Source organism: Uranotaenia lowii, chromosome 2 (genome assembly GCF_029784155.1).
Source record: "Uranotaenia lowii strain MFRU-FL chromosome 2, ASM2978415v1, whole genome shotgun sequence".
In the NCBI taxonomy this organism is placed as follows: domain Eukaryota; kingdom Metazoa; phylum Arthropoda; class Insecta; order Diptera; family Culicidae; genus Uranotaenia; species Uranotaenia lowii.
The window spans coordinates 173,165,797-173,185,459 of record NC_073692.1 but is presented as its reverse complement, the minus strand read 5'-3'; the positions used below and the strand labels follow the sequence as shown (position 1 = coordinate 173,185,459).

The window sequence follows — 19,663 nt, the reverse complement described above, 5'->3', positions numbered from 1 at the left end:
AAGAATTTATTCTAGCTCTTGACTCGCTTCATTGTTCTCTCGTATCTCAAGCTGTCCCCTTATCCTACTTGATCATTAATTGTTTAAAATGCCAAAGCTATCTTCTCGACTTGCTTTCTAATTTCATCTTTATTTTATTCAGCTTATTCCCTCGAACATCATAGTTCGTTCTCATCACAAACTGTTCTTCCAACCTATTTGGTTTCCAATTTTATAAGGATTAAGGCTATACTCGTCTCGCAATTCCAAGCCGTTCTCTTAACTCGCTATGGTTGTTATCTATACGTTCAGATAATTTCTTCAACTCGCTTGATATTCGCATTGTCCTCTTTTATTGCTTGGATTCACAATAGTGCGCAGGCTGTCATTTCAACTAGTTTGAAAGTCACGTCATAAGCACTGGCGGTGCTCCCAATTCACCATCCAATTACAATCTGTCCTCTCAACAAGCTTGAAAATGTAATCGAAACACTCAGGCTGTCCTCTCAACTCGCCTTTTCAATTTCAAGCTGTCCTTTCAACTCGCTTGTTTCTCGCAGTCAATAGAACTGGCGGTCCTCTCAACTCGCCATCGAATTTCAAGCTGTCCTCTCAACTCGCTTGTTTCTTGCGTCAATATGCACTGGCGGTCCTCTCAACTCGCCATCCAATTTCAAGCTGTCCTCTCAACTCACTTGAAACTGTAATCAAAACGCTCAGGCTGTCCTCTCAACACGCCTTTCAATTTCAAGCTGTCCTCTCAACTCGCTTGAAATTGCGAACAACATGCTCAAGCTGTCCTCACGACTCGCTTAATATTTAATTTCAGTTGTCCCTTATACGGACTTCAATAACTTGTCAATTTGAATATTTTTTCTACAATTACAGTTAACGTATTCTTAAAATTGTTTATTCATCACATAAATCAGTTTTTTCATATTCACTTTTTCCGAAATAGCAATCAAAAACTATCGAAAGCTACTACTTTTCGCAACATCATCTTTTACACATAATATGTATTTCACTCACTTAGTATTTTTGCAATGGGTAATTGGTAACCCGTTTTATTTTAACCTCGTTTGATGTGAATAATTTTCACGTGAAACTTCAGACCGGTTTTATTTTCGTTTTCGGTTCGATTTTTATTTCTCAAAAACCGAATCATACAGATCCGAGAGAAAACACCTGTCACGGTCGCCAAATGTGCGGACCGGTCCGGCGATCGGAAACAGTACCGGCGCGGCGGGGCACAGGACCAACCTAACCGGGGGAACTACGCGCTGTTTCACTGGACTTGCTCGCTCGGGTCATACTCGCTGACTGGCTGACTGGCCGACGTGCACGCTCGTGACGAACTATCAAGTGGTGGTTTAATCCATCCACACAAACAGGAAAACAAAGCATGCCGATTTTCGAAAAAAAGTCACGAACCTTTGCAAATATTTCGAGATATGTGGTCATTTAAGCTGATAAAACAACTATCCTGAAGCGAAAAATGTTTTTTGACGACATGATCTTCATGAGTATTGATAAAAAGCTTAACAAGAAGAAAAGTACGTTTTGTTCCCATTGTATCGCCAGTGATCTGTAGAGGATATAGATAAAAAAGAAGATGATAAGAAATTAAAAAGAACTGAGCATCCACATGCATGCAAAACAGAAAAAAGTTCTGAGCGAAAAATCTTCTCTTGATCCAGAGAGTAAAAAACTCATCGATTTGGCTCCGCCCATTTCTCTGAAGCTCGGGTATTTGACGCTATAAAAAGAGCGTACCCAGCGCAGTTGGGCTCATTCGTTTAACTAATCTCAAAGTGAAAGCATCGCTTCCTGCAATATTCACCAAGAAGATGGTTCCTCCAAAATCCTCCAAGATGACGGTCCATCCATTCTCTAAGAAGAAGGCAACCAATGTAGAAAAAATTAGTCATGTTTGGTTCAGCAGTTTTCACTGCTGCCAACAATTTAAGAGTTAATCTTGAAGTTCATTTCAGAATAATCGTAAAATTACGACATGATCCACTTTACTTACTCGAAAATTTTATGTTTTAGTTGAAATCTAAGTGAACCATCATTTGATTTTGCTTGCATAAGCAACCTTCTGCACGTCCATAGTACATGGAAAATTTCAACGCTTAACCTCACTTGAAAGCTCCGTGTATGTACACAGCATGCTTGCATACCAACAAAAATAGTTATAAAAATTTGGCAGTTTTATATAGAATGGCAATCAAAATTATTAATTTCTCTGCTGATAGCCATTTGATTCTGATGAAAAGGGTTTGATTCTGATGATTAAAGATCTTATCTGTGGGCTCATCGGAAACAATATTTTGCATTGGATTTTCGGATAATTAGCATTTTGCATTGGTTGGACCATAAATAATTAGCATTCAAAACAAAATTTCATTGCCGTCCTCTGTGTTGAAAGCAAGCAATGTAATGTTTTCTTCTGCCTAAGTTGAAAAGTGGATAAATGTTTGAATTTGTATTCAAATCGCTTAAGAAAAAGATCACACAAGGCAAAACTATCACCAAATTTTGAAAAGCCAAATATTGTTCGTTGCATTAAAATGCATCAGTGCATATTTTTCTCATAATTTGAAAGCCTGTCAATATTTAGAAAAATTTGATTTTCTGATAAATTCCATACATAAATTTGTGCATAAGCACATTATTTGATATAATGCAACAAGCTCTGCGCTCTGTTGAACGATGGTGTTCTCATGTAGAACTGTCAGTTAATCCTCTAAAAACTAATATTGTATTATTTACTAAAAAACGTATCACCCGCGGGGTGCGCCCTCTGCTGTTTTATGGTTCCGAAATCACCGTGTCTGATCAAGTTAAATATTTGGGTGTCATTCTTGACTCCAAATTAAACTGGTCTGATCACATCGAATTCAGAATCAAAAAAGCATGCATGGCCTTCGGACAATGCCGACGTACAATCGGGAAAAACTGGGGACTCAAACCCAAACATATTCACTGGATTTACTCCACAATAGTAAGACCAATTCTGGCCTATGGGTGTCTAGTGTGGTGGCAGAAAGGAGAAGTTGCAACAGTTCGGACTAAACTAAATCACCTTCAAAGAATGTGTCTTTTGGGGATGTCCGGATCGTTCACTACAACTCCTACTGCAGCACTAGAGGCTCTGTTTTCTATCAAACCTCTACACTTGTTCCTAAAACAGGAAGCCTTCTCATGTGCTTTTCGTCTACAGGCAATTGGTCTCTGGCTGTCAGGAAATATCGAAAGATCATCGAGTCATACAAATGTGTGGCCTCCATTAGTTAGATTAAACAAGTTTAATCTAGCGCCAAACGATTTAACACTCTCGAGTAGTTTTCCCTACATGGGGTTTAAAGTCAAATTTCCTTCTCCTCAAGAATGGTTATCAGGTTTCGTAGAGGACCAAATGTCCTCTCATATTGTATTCTATACTGACGGTTCATTATCAAACGGCCGTGCAGGTGCAGGAATTTACTGTCACGAGTTGAACATAGAATATGCTCAACCTCTAGGAAAATATTGTACAGTCTTTCAGGCTGAGCTATATGCTATTATGTATGGAGTGCAAATTGCGCTTCAAAAGAAGATTATGTTCAGAACAATTTATTTCTGTTCAGATAGCCAAGCAGCTATCAAATCACTCAGTGCTTCCAGTTCTAGATCAAAACTGGTAATCGCATGCCGGAAAGCAATCGAAGAACTTGCTGAAGGCAATGGATTAAACCTTCTATGGGTACCCGGACATAAGGGAATTTTTGGAAACGAATGCGCCGACGAACTCGCCAGAGCTGGATCGGAAAAGGAATTTTGTGGACCAGAGCCGGCTGTCCCAATATCACCATGTTGGTTCAGAAACCAAATTCAAACTTGGTCCTCTAACCAGCATGAACGATACTGGGAAGAATTGGACACTTGTCGTCAAACTAAATTATTTTTAGAAAAACCCTCTCCAATCGTATCGAGTTACTTATTAACTTTAAATAAATTTCATTGCAGCATCTTGATCAGAGCACTCTCCGGTCATTGTAAACTCAACTATCACATGCACAACATTCAGCGTGCTGAATCTCCAGTATGTGGTAGTTGTGAATCAGATGTGGAAGATCCCTTCCATCTTATATGTAACTGTCCCTCATTTGCCAGACTACCTTTTCGTACTCTGGGATCTTACGCTTTAAGCGAATCTGAGTTTAAGAAATTAAACTTAAAAAACATTCTAACATTCCTTACCGAATGTAGAAAAGAGCTTTAATGCTAATAATCCCTAGTGGAAAGGCTTTATGCCATCTTAAATAGATTGAATTTATTTCTTCCTTTTATAGGTTTTTCAGGTTTCTCAGGTAAATGATGAAATCTTGGATAAAAAAGGCTAGGCACAATTTTCCCGTATGTTTGGATAACGTGCCGCTATTAAGCCTACCCCCATTCTGATACCTGATACCTGAAGCCTGTCAATATTTAGAAAAATTTGATTTTCTGATAAATTCCATACATTTTCAGGTTTTTCCATAACTATTTTTCTGGACCAATTACCAATTCGTTTAAAGAAAGCGGAATAGCCTACCTTGTTTATTTCAAAGTTTTATGCTGCACGTCAATTTTTTTTCTATTTTTTTTTTTTTTTTTTGAGGGAAATTATAAAAACTTGTCAAGTTCATATACAACAAATGACAACTTGATTTAAATTCGAAAAAATCTGACTTATTCTAAGCTTTTGATCTGCCAAGCAAAACGTAATGAATCGACTTTCTTCAAATTTCGTGCAATGTTCCTGTTTACACATTCGGTGAGAAAATGGTGTTGATCTAAAGCGCCCAGTTCAATTGCGAGCTGTGCAAAGTTGTGGATCACCTGTACTACCATGGGAAGGGAAGGGTTAACATGTTTTTCCAAAACAAAGCTAAATTTCCGAAATTTATGCGAATGCGAAAAATTATATTTTTAGAAATGAAAATTTTAAAAATCTGCGAATTGTGTGAATTTTTCAAAATTCTGTGTTCTGTGGCACATAATCTGTGATCAAAATTTGCTTAGATTTCTGTGAAATTTCAGATTTTTCAGTGATTTCAGCAACCTTGGTTCGAACACGTGTTTTTGTGAATGATTAGAAAAATATAGGGTTATTAAGGATACACACAGCCGTATCTCCATTATCCAAAGCGTTTAGGAGATCAGATATTAAATTTCGTGACTTTTTATACACTTTGTTTGCCCATTGCTCAGTGTGCCTCCTTTATTATTTAATCCCATTATAAATTTCGATAGACCGTAACAAAACAGAGTGTCTCTATGAATAATGCTAATGGTTTTATAATTAAGGTCAGCGAAGAAATTTTACTTCAAATCACAAAATGAAAATTATCCTCATTCCCTGTTCAACTGTTTCCCACAACACATTACAATGAGCAAAAAAAGTATTCTTTTGATAACCGTGACACTCGTTACCCTGTCAGTTCAACAGACCCCAAGTATAGTTTGGAGTAAAAACTGGTAATTTAACTAACATTAACATTTGACTTATCTTTATCAGGATCAACAAGGCCTCCCACAGGAACCGTTTTCGTTCCAGTTCTGAAAGAGAACTTTCTAGACATAATGTTCCCTAATCTATTCACCAACATTGAAGAGTTCTACGCTCCCGAATACGGACCGGAATATTTCGACTACGCTCGAGCACCCCAGAGCTTCTACAAAGTTTACGAGGACATCTACGAAGATTATCTCTATGAAGACTGTTTTCGATGTTGAAATTTCTTCCATGACTAGGCTGTATAATAAAATAACTTAAGAATTCGTTTTCGAGTGCAACTACATTTATTTACCAAGCGAAAAGAAAACATTCCCAATTGGCTGATTCCACACGAGAAAGATTTTGTAAAAACAATGTCAAACATTTCTTTTATTTAAACAATTCCTGAATTTTTCTGTTTTCAAACATTTGCGAATAGCCTGTACTGCGAACTTGAGCGCCATCATGTTGTCCAGTTTCACTTGTCATCAGAGCATCTCACCCGGCTTGTCCCGTCTTAGTCGTCGATTGTCTCACATCTCCAGCAGCTTGCTTGAACATTCACCCACAGTTCAAGGCCGCTACCGGCGCCGTTCGCCTTTAACGGTTTTTCGCTTCTCTTTCTTCTCCTCCCGTAGCTGCTTCTGCTTTTCCCGGTCCTGTTTGTCCTTTTCCTTCTTCTGTTGGCTCTCGAGTTTGGCCTGTTCGCGCTTCTCCCGAACCAAAGCGGCAACATCGGAGGCGTTAGTGTTCCGCATCAGGGCTCCGTTGGAAGATCCGCCTCCGCCGCCACCACCTCCCCCACTGTTAGCGGTACCGGAAGTTGCGCCTGCCGTTCCGCTGCTGCCACCTCCACCGCCACCCGTTTCCTCGTCATCGTCTTCGTGTTCGCTTTCGGACAGCTGCAGGAAAAAATGACAAAGCTCTTGAAGTTTTTTTTTTCATTTTTAATGAATTAGGATTATTTTCAAGTCACCAGAACTCGTGTCATAACTAACAAGGAGCATATAAAGTTATTTGGCTGAATGAATCAAACCCGAGAATTGGCAACTGTATTCTTCTCGGATCTACCTATTTCCAAAACCTAAACGAACAACATATAATAGTTCTAAGAAGAGCGGTTCAACTAGCCAAAGCAACAAATTAAGGCATGTACCACTTAGAATCGAGTCATAAGTATACAATTTCCGATTTCTCTATGAGGAAATAACTAAAAAAATTATTTTTGTAGAGGTTTTTTTAAAATTTTAGGGAAAAACACTTTTTTTTTCTAATTGGTTTTGGAACTTTTCGTCGAATATCTCTCATCAAATTCTGCCCAGTGGTACCATGAACTGCATCTGTCATTTTTATCATGATCAATTAATCGATTTGTCAACCTTTATCAATTTACGCTTGACCAAGATACACACCTTGCACTTGACTATATCTTTCGATGGGACGAAACTGTGGGCAGTCCGGTGGCTTAAATCTCTACTCGAAAACATCAAAATTAGTTTTAGTGGCAGCTAACTAGATCGAGCTAGAACCTCACGGGGGCTTTGTACAGGCGGGGGCTTTGAAAGAGTGACTAAGGGTGCTGCACACCGCTCTTCTTCTTCAATTTGAACTCATTGAATCAAATCAAAATTTGAGAAGAAATTAATACTCTTTTATCCCATTTTCTATATAAATTTATTTCGATATCCTTTGAAACAACTTTCATCTACGAATCTATAAATTTCCTTTCGAAACACGTTGATAAAATGATAATTTTCGAATTTTGTAAATCAAGAAGAATATAAAAATCGACTAATGAGCTTATTGGGAAATCTCTCTTTAAAAATGTCATTGTGCAAATGAAAATAATACCCTTGTTGTTGAAAAAAAATTTAAGAAATATTTCAAATATCTTTTTATTTCGATATTCTTCATATCTGCGCGAGCTGACCTCAACGAAATTTTAATGATTTAATTTAGCAACTAGGTATCTACTAACAGAACGATAGGAAAAAAACAAAATTTGAGATAAATTTTTGATCATAATTGTTATAAATTTAAAACTGATTTTAAAACTCCGATAGTTTTTTATAGTTCTGGTACCTTTTTCTGAATAGTGGTTTAAAAATATAGCAGTGATTTCATCAAAGCTGCTATCGCTTCTTATTGTAAATTGTCGTCGAATAATTTCGTTTCCAAACCTCAATTTAGATCTGAAATAAAATAATGATATATGATCCAGAACTCTGGAACTTTAAAACTCAAATTCATTGATTTACTCTAGAACTCTCAGCTCTCATTCTTTAGTTCTAACTATTTTTTTCAATATGAAACGAATTAAATGATAATTTTACCCTACGTTTCGAATTTGCAACAATAATGTATGAATAAAGTGTTTTTTTTTTTACTTTTTAAACAATTTTGAAGTAATAACAAAGAGGAATAGCATTTTTTGTAACTAAACTTAAAAAACTAAGTATTTCGTGTATCATCCTCTAGTTTTTGAGATATGGTCAGTTTTAGGTAAAATGGATGATCTTTGATAACTGATTAACTAAAATATCTACATAAAAACTACGATGCGTGTCGTGCATTTCTTCGTCTGTCGGCTTCGCTTTCTGCCGAATCACCACCCACCGTACCTACTCGGAGAGCAAACAAACACGTTTTGCTGGACGCGCTGCTTGTAGTTCTAGAAATTCAGGAATGATTTTACGTTTATAATTTTCATATTTTTGTAAAATCTCACAGCGTGATTTGTTGCCCCTCACTAAAATGTAGATTAAATTTGCCTTCCAATGAGTATACTTTTGATTGGTCCAAACAAAGTGAAAGCACTGAAAATCCGGGTACAACCTGACGGTGGACCACAAAAACAGATTAAATTTCAATTTGTAAAAAAATCGCGCAAAGTAGTGAACTTTGAAAAACTCCAGTAAATTCAATTTTTGTTGCATGGAAAATCTAAAGACAGCAAAATGTTAGAATTTAAATAGATTTTGTCGTTTTAATTTTTTGAAAACTCTACCATCGCTCAAACAGTATTTACAAGCAATCGAATGAAAAGTAGGTTTTTCAGACCACTTTTTTTAAACTTTTTGCGACCATTTCATTAAAAAAAAAAAAATTCAAAAAAAAATTGGCTTCATGATGTAGACATTAACTTCAGCTTTCATATGCATAAGGCAAATATTTTTTTGAACGTATAATATATGAACTACAGCAGTTTTCCTGAGGCATGTTTTTTCGGATTTTTTTCTTTCATGCTGAATAACGAGAAAACTAGAAGTTTTAGCTATATATAATGTTCTAAACATACTTTACTGACATTACAAGGTTTCAATTGATATAAGTTTTGTTTAGATCGGTTTAACACGCCAAAAATTATAACGATTTTAGCTTGTAGTGTCAAATTGACACTCCTAGTGCTGATTAGGGTAATGAAATCTGATGCGGATGAGGGTTAAACAATAAACAATAAACTGGAAATTTTGACAGGCCAAGTATGTCCTAAGAAAATAATGATCAAATTAATAACAAAACTAAAATTTGAGTTTCGAAAATCGGTTCATTGGGAAATGAAATAAAGCTAAGCAAAGCCAAAATTAAATGTAGTTTTTTTTAAAGTAAGATTTTTTTCTACCGGAAAATCTGAGATAGCGGTCAAAACATCCATTGGACCCCAAAATTTCTATACATTGTCGGATATATGGATTATAGACGATTTTAAACACCAAAAAACACTTAAATACTGAAAAGCTGTCAACATTTACAGCCAGGAGAACGAAATCAAACCACAACTCAAATTTCCCCGAAACGGATCTTCAGCGAACGACTTTGGTTACAAATTTTTCTGACATCATTAATGAAAACCTTTGGGTATTTGATACTGAGGATTCTTATTTATTCTTGGTTGAAAACTGCGAAATTATTTGACTTTGAAAATATCAGATAAAATAACTAGAAAAAAAGTTCAATAACTTTCTCTCAGAAGTCAAAATCACTCGCGGTCTTCAGAAAAGTTTGTTATTGAGCCAAAAAATTTATTTTCAAAATATTTTTGATGTTCTACAGCATATTCATTTGATGAATTTATACCTTTTCCAAAAGTTATCTAAAAAACAAGAACTGATAGAAAAAATTAATAAAATATTTGAAATCAGCTCCCGAAATTTTTTTATAATAAACTCCAATATTCTTTTCGTCTCGGAAAAATTGAATTTTGTTGCCTTGTGCAAACAAAAAAAAATCATAAAATGAAGCATCAATTCCTGATAGTACAGGTCACAAAAAATTTACATTTTTTCAAGGAAATCAAAACATTTAAAAGCTGATTCTACCTGATTCGGGAGCGCTGAAGCCAAATATGCATGTAATTTCATTATCTCAGCTCTCGTCTCAGAGATTCAAGGCTAACATTTGAAAAAAGAAAAAAAAATCATTTAATAAATTTGTGCAATTTTTTGAAAAAAACTATAATATGTTATTTAGATATGGAAAATATAGGTTTTCAATAAAATCAAATCAATGGTCAACTTTTTCGATGACTGCAAGAAATTATGAATTTCGAGATAAATTTTCATAACTTTTGAATCATTCATCAAAACATATGCACTAATAATGCTGTAATCTTGTGTAGTTTATACTAGAATTTTAATGCAATGGAAATAAGCTACTTTTTTGTGAAATCTGAAACTGCATTATTACTATTAGTTTTAATTAACCCTGTGTTTATGATCTGTAAACAATATTGACGATATGATTGGTGTGAATCTTGAAACGCAGCAAAGTTAGTCAGAAATCACTCCAAGATCATAAGAGCGATTGCCGAAAAGATAGTCGAATGATGACCGGATAGTTCAAACTATAATCGTGAGTTTTTATTTTAAATTTGGGAACTGAATTTGAATGATGAAATTTCGAACGTAGATTATAAAACTTTGACAAGAATGCTGTGGATTCGACATCGGCATGTATTAACAGAGTCAATAGGTCATGGACATTCAGTTTGTAAAGAGTCATGATCTTGAGTTGAAAGTTTATTGGATCTAAGAGATGTTTTTCTTTAAGCCATTGATAATATAAATTTAAATGTGCAATACTTACAATAGACTTCCAATAGCTTTTGATCGTGTTGAACATGGTTTTTGTGGAAGATATGGAACCAGTTTGGAATCGTAATTTATTTATAAATTTTTTTGAAAATACTTCTAAACGAAAAGAGATCTAAACGCTACATCAAAGATTTGTGTGAGTGGCTTATTAACTTCATCGTTCCAAATTCGTAGTTCAGTAAAATTTCTATAAAGCATGACTTTATTCACACTATATGTAGTTAGAATCACTTATAAGAATGACTTATCAACATGTTGATGGCATTTTCTTAAACAACAAATGTATAAAAGTTATTGCATACGCAGGTGACATCAAGTTTTGGTAAGAAATAATCATGAGTTTGATACAGTTTTGCAGTTTATTTGTTTTTTTTTAGAATTTATTAAAAATTTGAAATGAACATTTCAAAATTAAATTTTTTAAGATTGATCTTCTGTAACTTTGAACCACACCTAATTAGTGAACAAGAAAGTATTAAAATTTAAATTTGCATTTTTTTCAAATTTGTAAACTACTTTTGATTAAAATTACGATAGCCTGATAAACGATATTAAAATGGCATTAGCCCAACAAAATAAAAGACGTTTCAATTTTTTTCAAAAATCGTTGATTTTTAATCACTATGTTTTATCAAAACTATGGCACATTGTTCAAGTTTTACAAATGGACAACAATAAGTATTTTGAGACAGCTTAAAAGTTTATTGATACGGAAAGGATTTTTTAAATTTTGTATCACACACAGAACTGTATATGCCGGTCTATAGAGGAGGAATTACACTGACTGACGTTGAAACAAAATCAAAAGCATTATTTTTAAAGAATGTTTTACACACTAGAAATGGACAGTTAAATCCGAATGACTTTATTATGCGCTTGGTTTATAAAAATAACTTCTCCAGAATAGTTTGCATTTACGCATGATTTACGAGTTTTGCCAAATTTCAATGCCAGTAAGTAAATTAACGAGATTTAACAAAGTCAATTAAATATTGATAATAAAATGGAAAAGAAATTTCCGAATCTCAATGGGAAATTATTTTTGAAAATTCTTCGAAATACTTCGAAATAATTTAAAGAACAGAACTTTGCATCTAATTAAAGAATGTGAAAGATCCAAAATTATTTGGTCTTGGTTTAATACAGTTATAAAAACGAAATTCAGATTCCAAATAACCGATGCAGAAGATTTATGCCAATCTACAATAAATAACAAAAATTATAAGTTCAAGACAGGATCTTAGTTGACTCTAGAATGCATAACAAACATAATATAGATAAATGAGAAAATATGTAAATATAAACGGAGTTAAAGAAAGAGTACGACATTTATTTTTCAAAAATATTTTCAGAACTATGTTAATATGATTTGATTAAGGCCTATTTGTTGATAAAAGGGCAAAAAGATTTCAGGAAAAAGTGCTAGTTTTAAGTATGATGTGAGTATCAATAATTCCTTAAGGTTGATGTAAAACAATATTAATAATGCTGCATGCAATTGAATTCGTTGCACAATTATCTAATATAAATTTCAGAATCTTAAGTTCTCCAAAAGTGAAATTCTTTCCATTGTTTTTTTTTTTAGTTTTGTAAGGACAATCTTCCAAACTTGAAAGTCAAGTTCAGGATTTAAGTTCATCTTTTATCATTTATTGAATTATTTGAAGATAATAATGGAAATAGTAGAAATTCATCTTGAAATAATTTTTTAGAGATGTCAAAGGTTTAAAAAATATGAGAGAAATTTCTCGAACAAAAGTAGAAAATTTCTTAGAAGCTCCTGAATAAATGTTTAGTCTTTTTATATTTAGGTATCAATTTTCTTAAAATTAATTCTAAAACAATAAAACTAAAAACTCAAACTTATAGAAATATATTTAAAACAAACATAAGTTATTTGTAGCTTTATAATGAAGCATTTATGAAGAAAAGTAAATAGTTAAAAGGTTCTGTCGCCAAAAAATGGCAATTTTGTTGTCCGCGGCCATTGGTACTCTTGAAATTGGAATGTTTCTAACCCAGCGCACGGTAAGTTTTATGTAAATATAAGAGCTGTTGAACGTAGAGAAGTTCTTCGAAAAGGTAAAAATGGTTACAAAACTTTTACAGGCAGACTTCCCAATCAATATTTTCCACCAGCCAATGTTAACAACATATTAAACTATTTGGATACCTTATTTGCTTTTAAGCCTACTTAATTTAAAGAACTGACTATTTCTGGACGTTGGTATTTTGAGTGTTATTTAAGTAACACTTCCGACAAATCAATAACTTAAGCGAACAGCAAATTTATTTTTCAATGAATATTTTTGGAAGATTGTTGCGTCCTGAATTCAAATCTTTTTTCAGATTCTTTACTTCCAGTTTTGGTTATATGATGTTTCACAGTTTGAGTAAACTCAATCCTTGATAACTGATGATCAGTCTTATGAAAACAAAAACTGATTTTACCACCATCCAATCAAAGACGCAGATTTTAATTTGATTTGATGAGTTTCAATGATACGATGCTTAAGAAAATGAAGCTTACCAATTTCAAGTAAATTTAATAAATTATATTAGAACTACATATATCTGAAAAGTAATTTCTTTTGAGTAGTGATTTGAGTAGTTTCTGAAAAGTGACTGAAAAGAGGATTTTTTTTTAGATTTTGATCATATTTACATATCATACAATTTTGCTCAAGATTGCAAAACGTTTAAACTCATGCAATTGAAAATATGTATCTGAGATTCCGTCTGGATTAAAATCTATTCAAAATTTCACCAAAACTTCTATATTTTTTCAAAACGGAGAAAAAAAAACAAAAAAAAATATCTGAACGAAGCAAAATAAATGATTTTTTGTATATTGAATTGGAAATCAATTCTTCCTTTTTCACCAGAAAATAACGATATAATTCCATTTGGGGTAAGAAAAAAAGGAGACGTTGATCGGATTGAATCATGTAATTTATATCCAGCAAGTTCCGATAATAGTTAGAAAATCGTATGAATCGTAACGTATCACGGAAAGTTTGAGTAGTCAAACGTAAGTAGTTTGTAAACCCGAGCAGATTTTTAAGCCCAAAACTATAGCAAACGGAGATAAAAAAAACGGCATTAACCAAAAACTGCAAGCAGCTAAGGTCGAACTTCTAAGTTATTAGTACCATAGGAAAATATTAAACAACGGAACTTGAATCTTGTGTTGTGCATTGAAGAAAGCAAAAATAAATTTATAGCTAGGTAGAATGAATTTTTTGAAGATATTATAAAAACTGAATTGAATTTTTAAATTTCTTTGATTTCGTCTGTAGTAGAACATATTTGTACAGAATAGTATTTCGAAAAAAAAAATGTTGGCGTTCAATTCTGTGAGGTCACACCTCGAACATTTGCTGTTAAGAATTTTGTGATTCGTGAGAAAGAACCAGGTTACATTAAGGTATCATTTTGAATTTTATAGCAAGCCGAAACCAAAAATAGCTATTATCAGCAAACTGTTAGCAAAGTTTATTGCAGAATAAATCCGATAGCAAAACCAGTCATCACTAAGGAATCTTTAATATTCAACAATTAGCTAAGTGACATCAAATCGATACCACAATTTGCTGTTTCATCAACATTTGAATATAGAACTTCAGAAACTTCAGAAAAAAAATTCTTTGAAACTGAATTTTGAATTAATCAATGTTTTAACACCAAACGGTGTTGGAAAATAAAAAAAAAAATTTCGCAGCCGGATTTTGCCCACAATGCAAAATCATACAAAAAACTCAAACTGCATGATTTCAAACTTTTGCGACCAAAAACGATGTTTTTTGTGCAAGTTTTATTGAATTAAACATTAACGATATTTTAGAAAGCCATACATCAAATATTTCCAACTGTCTTTTTCTTAATTTTTGCTGGGTTTCAGATTCAGAATTCAGATTCAGAATTCAGATTCAGATTCAGAATTCAGAATTCAGATTCAGAATTCAGATTCAGAATTCAGATTCAGAAGTCAACTTCATAATTCAGATTCAGAATTCAGATTTCAGATTCAGATTTCAGAATTCAGATTCAGATTTCAGAATTCAGATTCAGATTTCAGATTTCTGATTCAGATTTCAGATTCAGATTTCAAATTCAGATTTCAGATTCAGATTTAAAAATTCAGAAATAAGGTTCAAATTTCAGATGTCAGATTCGGATTTCAGATTTAAAATTCAGATTTCAGATTCAGATTAAGAATTCAGATTCAGAATTCAGATACAGAATTCAGAATTCAGAACTCAGATTCAGAATTCAGAATTCAGGTTCAGAATTCAGAATTCAGATTCAGTTTTCAGATTCAGATTCAGGTTTTAGATTCCAGATATAGATTTCCGTTTCAAATTTCAGTTTTAGATTTCAGTTTCAGATTTCAGATTATATTTTCAAATTTCAGATTCAGATTTTAAATTCAGAATTCAGATTTCATTCAAGATTGAGATTTATTATATCGTAACGAAAATTTAGATTGAAATTTATTTAATCATTTTGAGACTTAACATTCCAGATACTACATGATGCCTTATATTGCCATTGTCGACAGTTATTCGGCATAAGGTAGCAGAATGAGGTATAGTTAAGGTCTCAACACAAACAGAGTTTGCTGTTACTGTGGTAATTATTCAAAAATGTTGCTCCTATTTTGATAGTGCACCAGTCAATCGAAATGCGAGCAAACTTGACTCTAAAAGCGTGATAGCAAAATTTGGTCTCATTTTGCTATAACGTTTTGGTTGGTGTTATAATAAAGTTTTATAGTCTTTGAAGTCGCTTAGTAGCGGACCGCGAAAAAATCTTAGCCGGGAAACACCGATATTCGACATTCTATATCTCTGAAATAGCTGCTCCAAATTCTACAAATTTAGTATCTTTGAGTTGCCAACAGTGTGTGTTCAATTTTGTAGAATTTAGTTTCATGATTTAATTTGTAACAATTGAGTTATGCTTTCGAATGTAGAATATTCGTGGCAGATAAAAAACGAGATATCTCGTATTTGATCCGCGACCTGTTAATACAAAACTTCAAACGTGACTGCAGAATATATATGATTAACCGACATAAAGCTTACTTGACTATATTGGGACAAAATTTGCTGCTTGATCCGTCGTTCCTCTTCGGTATATTCCCGTTCGACCTTAGTGACCAACTTTTGGCTCTCCAGCAGTCTGACAAGTTGCTCGTCGACGTCAAGCTTCTGTTTGGCCGAATCTTGCTCTTGATCATCGATCGGGTTACTGGTTTTCCATTTATCCAGTATTTCTTTGATGAAGCTGTTGGTGTCCGATTCCTGAAATGTGTTGACGAAAAATCTTCTATTAAATTTTAATACGATTCCTTTGAGAATGTTTTTTTCGCTACAATGATCTCTGCTAGAATTCCTTCCAGGGCTTCCGTTTTCTCCTCGATGGATTCATCCCCCTCTAGGATTCCGGTGATGTAGGAACCGAAAACACTTTCATCGGTGTTGAATTCTCGCAGTTTTGCGTTCAACCACTGACTGAATTTCTCCGTCGTGGAGGTTCCCATTTTTCGTTTTCTTAAGTATAATTAGCACTTCACTTGTTGGTAGAACAAAACAATTTTAAAAAAACGTTAGGTGGGATAAACTTCCTTCCAAAAATACTATCTGTTACACCTTACGGATGTGCGACAATCGTAAGAAAAGTTCGGTCAAATTTTGCACAATGACAGCTAGAGGAGAGAAGGAATGCTCCGGGTTTATTTATCGAAAGTGAATGCTCTCTCTTCGTATTTTTGACAGTCCGATTCTCGCGGTTCATTTTCGACAGCCGGATGAATCTTTTACAGTCACCCAAATTCACTCTAATTTGGGTTATTCGAAATCTCAAATGCGTGTTCATTCATGGGAAATGGAAATTGAGTTAATTTGATAGTTACATATGTATGGTTGTCATTTTTTTCCCGAACGTATTCAGGTCTGGCGAATCCGAGCAATTTAATCTAAAAAGCAGGAACTCAACCCAATATCTGGGACAATTTGTGCAAATCCAAGGAATTTTGCAACAAAAAGCGAAAAAAACTGCGCTTAAAAAAAGGGTTTTTCATTGAAACACATCAGCAGCTTGGAACGGCTTCCATTCATGATTATTTTGTCAACACTTGCTCAAAAACAATCGTGATTGGAGGCAAATATTTAAAAAAATAATGACTCAATTTAAATTTTTGTATGATTTTGCAAATACAGCGAATAAAGCCAAGCACAATTCGGGCATCTGGGCCAAACCGGACTTTTCCGAATTTTTGATAAAATATCCGGGAAATCTGACCGCTTAAAAACTGTCTGCCATGTGCTCGAAATTCCAAATTTCAGGTAAAAGAATTTATTAACCCATAATTTTGTGTTCACTTTTAAAAATTTGTGTAAATCAATTTAAAAAAAGTCTATTGCCAAGTAAAAACACAGAGTCTGAATTATGTTGAAGAAATTTCTTTTGCAAGCTCACAAAAGCTAAATACACCAAAATTTTATCGACCTTGAATGACTTTTTGAAATTAACGTCATCTAGTCATCCTTATTTTAATCAGACATCATCCATCAAAACATCATGATCGGGTCAAGACTGCTGCTGTCAAGAACTATAAGACCCGTTCAAATCTTCAAATCCTATCAATTTCCAGCATCGTGGACGTCCCACCGATTCTGCGCCGGAAGTTCACCGTCCAAGAAAGAGCCAAGCTATCGTGATGCAAGCTACATAATCCACTGGAAGATAGATCGGTTACTGAACAGCAGCATGGTTGTAGCGATTCCGTTGGGTTTCACCTATCCGAATCCGATCACCGATACCCTGCTGGCATTGGCGGTGATGATCCACACCCACATGGGAGTGGAAATGTTCATTGACGATTATTTCACGGCTCCGACCCGCAGCGGAGGAAATCTGCGGAAAGTGCTCAAGAAATCCTTGATCGGTTTGACGATGGTCACTTTGGTCGGGTTTTTCTGGTTGATTTACAAGGATATTGGACTGGTTAACACTATTCGCGGAATTTGGGCCGTAAAGCCGAAGGGTCGGGAGTAAAACTTTTAAAGTTAAAAAAGAAAACAACAAACTAAAAATAAATTCTATTAGTCAAGCCATCTAAACTTTTGTGTTTCATTTTTTTATAACCAAGCCAATAGATTCTGAATCCAAATTCTCAGCAGCGATTTAAAACTTAAGAATTTTGAACTCTGAATCTAAATTCGGAATAAGAATTCTGAATCTAAATTCGGTGAATCTCAATTCTGAATTTTAATTCTGAATTCTGTATCTGAATTCTGAATCTGAATTCAGAATCTGAATTCTGAATCTGAATTCGGAATTCGGAATCTGAATTCTGAATCTGAATTCTGAATCTGAATTCTGAATCTGAATTCTAAATCTGAATTCTGAATCTGAATTCTGAATCTGAATTCTGAATCTGAATTCTGAATCTGAATTCTGAATCTGAATTCTGAATCTGAATTCTGAATCTGAATTCTGAATCTGAATTCTGAATCTGAATTCTGAATCTGAATTCTGAATCTGAATTCTGAATCTGAATTCTGAATTCTGAATTCTGAATCTGAATTCTGAATCTGAATTCTGAATCTGAATTTTGAATCTGAATTCTGAATCTGAATTCTGAATCTGAATTCTGAATCTGAATTCAGAATCTGAATTCTGAATCTGAATTCTGAATCTGAATTCTGAATCTGAATTCTGAATCTGAATTCTGAATCTGAATTCTGAATCTGAATTCTGAATCTGAATTCGAATCTGAATTCTGAATCTGTATTCTGAATCTGAATTCTGAATCTGAATCTGAATTCTGAATCTGAATTCTGAATCTGAATTCTGAATCTGAATTCTGAATCTGAATTCTGAATCTGAATTCTGAATCTGAATTCTGAATCTGAATTCTGAATCTGAATCTGAATTCTGAATCTGAATTCTGAATCTGAATTCTGAATCTGAATTCTGAATCTGAATTATGAATTCTGAATCTGAATTCTGAATCTGAATTCTGAATCTGAATTCTGAATCTGAATTCTGAATCTGAATTCTGAATCTGAATTCGGAATCTGAATTCTGAATCTGAATTCTGAATCTGAATTCTGAATCTGAATTCTGAATCTGAATTCTGAATCTGAATTCTGAATCTGAATTCTGAATCTGAATTCTGAATCTGAATTCTGAATCTGAATTCTGAATCTGAATTCTGAATCTGAATTCTGAATCTGAATTCTGAATCTGAATTCTGAATCTGAATTCTGAATCTGAATTCTGAATCTGAATTCTGAATCTGAATTCTGAATCTGAATTCTGAATCTGAATTTCGAATCTGAATCTGAATTCTGAATCTGAATTCTGAATCTGAATTCTGAATCTGAATTCTGAATCTGAATTCTGAATCTGAATCTGAATTCTGATTCTGAATCTGAATTCTGAATTCTGAATCTGAATTCTGAATCTGAATTCTGAATCTGAATTCTGAATCTGAATTCTGAATCTGAATTCTGAATTCGGAATCTGAATTCTGAATCTAAAATCTGGATCTGAATTCTGAATCTGAATTCTGAATCTGATTTCTGAATCTGAATACTGAATCAGATGTAAATTACTTACCAAAATTGATGTAAATTACTTACCAAATTGTTGCAAAACTATAGTTTGGAGTAAAGAAAATGAATAAAAAGACGATTCCTTATCTTGGGAAAAAATAATAACAAAGCAATAAAAACAAATCAATTTGAACCGAACATTTACATAAAAGCAAATTTTTCAGATTCCTGGTTTTCCAGCAATTGAGTTTGCTGTTCGTTTCCAGCAATTCATGTTGCTGGAAATTTTGCTGGAAAACCAGTTTGACAAAAACCAATAAAATTTTTCTGGTTTCCAGCAATAAAAAAAATTGCTGTGTATAAAATTTGGCTTCTGTCTGTCTGTCTGTCTTTCTGTCTGTCTGTCGGTTTGTTTGTCTGTCTGTTTGATGGCTTTTCCTTCAAGACTCGGAAACTACTGAACTGATTTTCCTGAAACTGGGAGAGGTGGGCACTCTTAGAAT

The 19,663-nt window shown here is 33.8% G+C and overlaps 2 protein-coding genes across 2 annotated transcripts; one reads left to right on the top strand and one right to left on the bottom strand.

Annotated features, from left to right (window-relative positions):
• Positions 1-5,782: 5,782 nt before the first annotated feature.
• On the bottom strand, positions 5,783-16,348 carry LOC129746449 (coiled-coil domain-containing protein 43). The gene is made up of 4 exons (XM_055740097.1): positions 16,248-16,348; positions 15,971-16,170; positions 15,681-15,899; positions 5,783-6,402 (listed from the first exon to the last, which is right to left on the bottom strand). The coding sequence occupies exons 2-4, from the start codon at positions 16,136-16,138 to the stop codon at positions 6,082-6,084; spliced, it is 708 nt and encodes a 235-aa protein (XP_055596072.1). The 5' UTR covers positions 16,139-16,170; positions 16,248-16,348; the 3' UTR covers positions 5,783-6,081.
• An 819-nt stretch (positions 16,349-17,167) lies between these two features.
• On the top strand, positions 17,168-17,655 carry LOC129742093 (succinate dehydrogenase [ubiquinone] cytochrome b small subunit, mitochondrial-like). The gene has a single exon (XM_055733937.1). It carries the CDS (start codon positions 17,179-17,181, stop codon positions 17,653-17,655), a length of 477 nt encoding a protein of 158 aa, XP_055589912.1. The 5' UTR covers positions 17,168-17,178.
• Positions 17,656-19,663: the final 2,008 nt, after the last annotated feature.